Here is a 2,084-nt window from a genome sequence, read left to right as displayed (position 1 = left end):
GTGGTGGCGGTGGTGGTGGCGGTGGTGGTGGTGATGTTGAGGGCGGCGACGGCGTTGATGAGATTGATGACGATGATGATGGTGGTGACAATGATGATGGTGATGTTGATGATTCTCATGGTGATGGTGATGATGGTGATGTCGATGATGATGACGACGACGAGGTTGGTAGTGGTGGTGGTGGTGGTGGTGGTGGTGATGATGGTTGTGGTGGTGGTGATGATGATGGTGACGACGCGACGGCGATGATGATGATGATATGGAGGATGATGATGTCGATGATGATGGTGATGACGATAATGATGAAGTCGATAATGGTGATGGTGATTATGATGATGTTCATGATCATTTTATGTCGTCGTCGTTTTCATCGTCGTCGTAGTCGTCATCGCTCTTATCTTTGCCATCGTTGTCGCTGCCTCGTCTTCGTTGCGGGTGGCGGCGGCTGCGGCGGCGGTGGGAGCAGCAATGTCTTCATAAATCGATCGTATTATCATCACCAACCACATCATAGGTTTTGTCGTTGTCATCATCTCCCTAGCACCGCTACGAACACCATTACAAACATCATGACTACCAACACCATTTTTCGCAAGCAACATCACATTTAATATTGTCACAAGAATGATGATGATAATAATGATGATGATGATGATGATGATGATGATGATGTTGACGACGACGATGATGATGATGATGATGATAATGACGAAGATGATGATGATGAACACCGTCATCTACAACTTTATCATCAGTCATCGATATCATCCTCCTCATCATCATCATCGTCGTCGTCATCGTCATCCTCATCACCACCATCACCACCAAAACCATCACCAGCACCACCACCACCATCGCCGCCGCCGCTGCCACCACCACCACCACCATCACTACCTCCACCGCCGCCGCCGCCGCCACCGCCAACACCACCACCACCACTATCATCATCATCATCATCATCACCACCATCATCATCATCATCATCACCACCATCATCATCATCATCATCATCACCATCATCATCATCATCATCATCATCATCATCGTCGTCGTCGTTTTTCCGCCCTTAAATCCACCCATGTTAGGCCAGTTAAACAATGCAACAAGCGGAATCTGTACAATAGTTCTTTGTAGTCAGCCTTGCTGAAACTTGTCATTAAGTTCAAATAAATATAACGCAACAAGGATGTAGGGAGTTCGGAGGTGAAATTTATGAGAGAAGTAAGTAGCAAACAGAGAGAAAGAGATAGATTGAGAGAACGAGAGAGAAAGAGAGGGAAAGAGAGAGAGAGAAAGAGAGGGAGAGAGAGAGACAGAGAAAGAGAGAGAGACAGACAGAGAGAGAGAAAGCGAGAGAGAAAGAGAAGTGGGTGACAAAGGAATGGGAGGTAGTGGAAAGCAGAGAGAAATGTACGTATATTAGAGTGAGAGGACTCAGGAAAGTGAAAGTGAAAGTGGAAGAGAATGTTTGCGAGATTAGGCTGCAGAGGAATATAGAGAGATGTTACTTGGTACAAACAAAATGAGAGGGGGTGACGATATTAAAGATCAATGGAATGAACTAGAGAGGAAGGATGGGAAAGCGAAAGTGAGGGAGATAGAGGGATAGAAAGAGGGGAATTCAGAGAGTGGGATAAAGAGAGAGCGCGGGAATACAAAGAGGGAGAGAGAGAGAGAGAGAGAGAGAGAGAGAGAGAGAGAGAGAGAGAGAGAGAGATAGTTGAGTGGCAATCGTGAAATAGTGGCAGGCGTAAAAAGAATATGATTAGAGAAGAGAGAAAGAAAGAGATGGGAGACAGGGGAAAGAGACAGACAGACAGACAGACAGACAGACTGAAAGACAAAGACGAAGAGATGAAATGAGAGAGCCATGTTCTATGAGTACTGAAGAAATGTAGGAGAATAACGTAACACCATGCATTTCACAGAGATTATTATTATTATTATTATTATTATTATTATTATTATTATTATTATTATTATAAGTATCATCGTCGCCATTATGGTAATTGAATTATTCCTGTAGTTGTTTACTCATTGTGTTGCTACCGGTATATTTGCTCGTGTCTTACTTACATCTAATG

General features: G+C 44.1%; 1 protein-coding gene across 1 annotated transcript in view; it reads right to left on the bottom strand.

Annotated features, from left to right (window-relative positions):
* The window catches only part of LOC128250156 (probable serine/threonine-protein kinase clkA), a gene marked incomplete at its 3' end in the record, with an annotated part of 265,160 nt that overhangs the window by 172,595 nt on the left and 90,481 nt on the right, over window positions 1-2,084 (bottom strand). Inside the window, 1 exon segment of the mRNA XM_052974897.1 lies at window positions 1,927-1,982. Coding sequence (XP_052830857.1) covers window positions 1,927-1,982 — 56 coding nt within the window.

The sequence above is a fragment of the Octopus bimaculoides genome, chromosome 19 (assembly GCF_001194135.2).
Source record: "Octopus bimaculoides isolate UCB-OBI-ISO-001 chromosome 19, ASM119413v2, whole genome shotgun sequence".
NCBI classification, from domain to species: Eukaryota; Metazoa; Mollusca; class Cephalopoda; order Octopoda; family Octopodidae; genus Octopus; species Octopus bimaculoides.
This window is presented reverse-complemented; position numbering and strand designations above follow the sequence as displayed.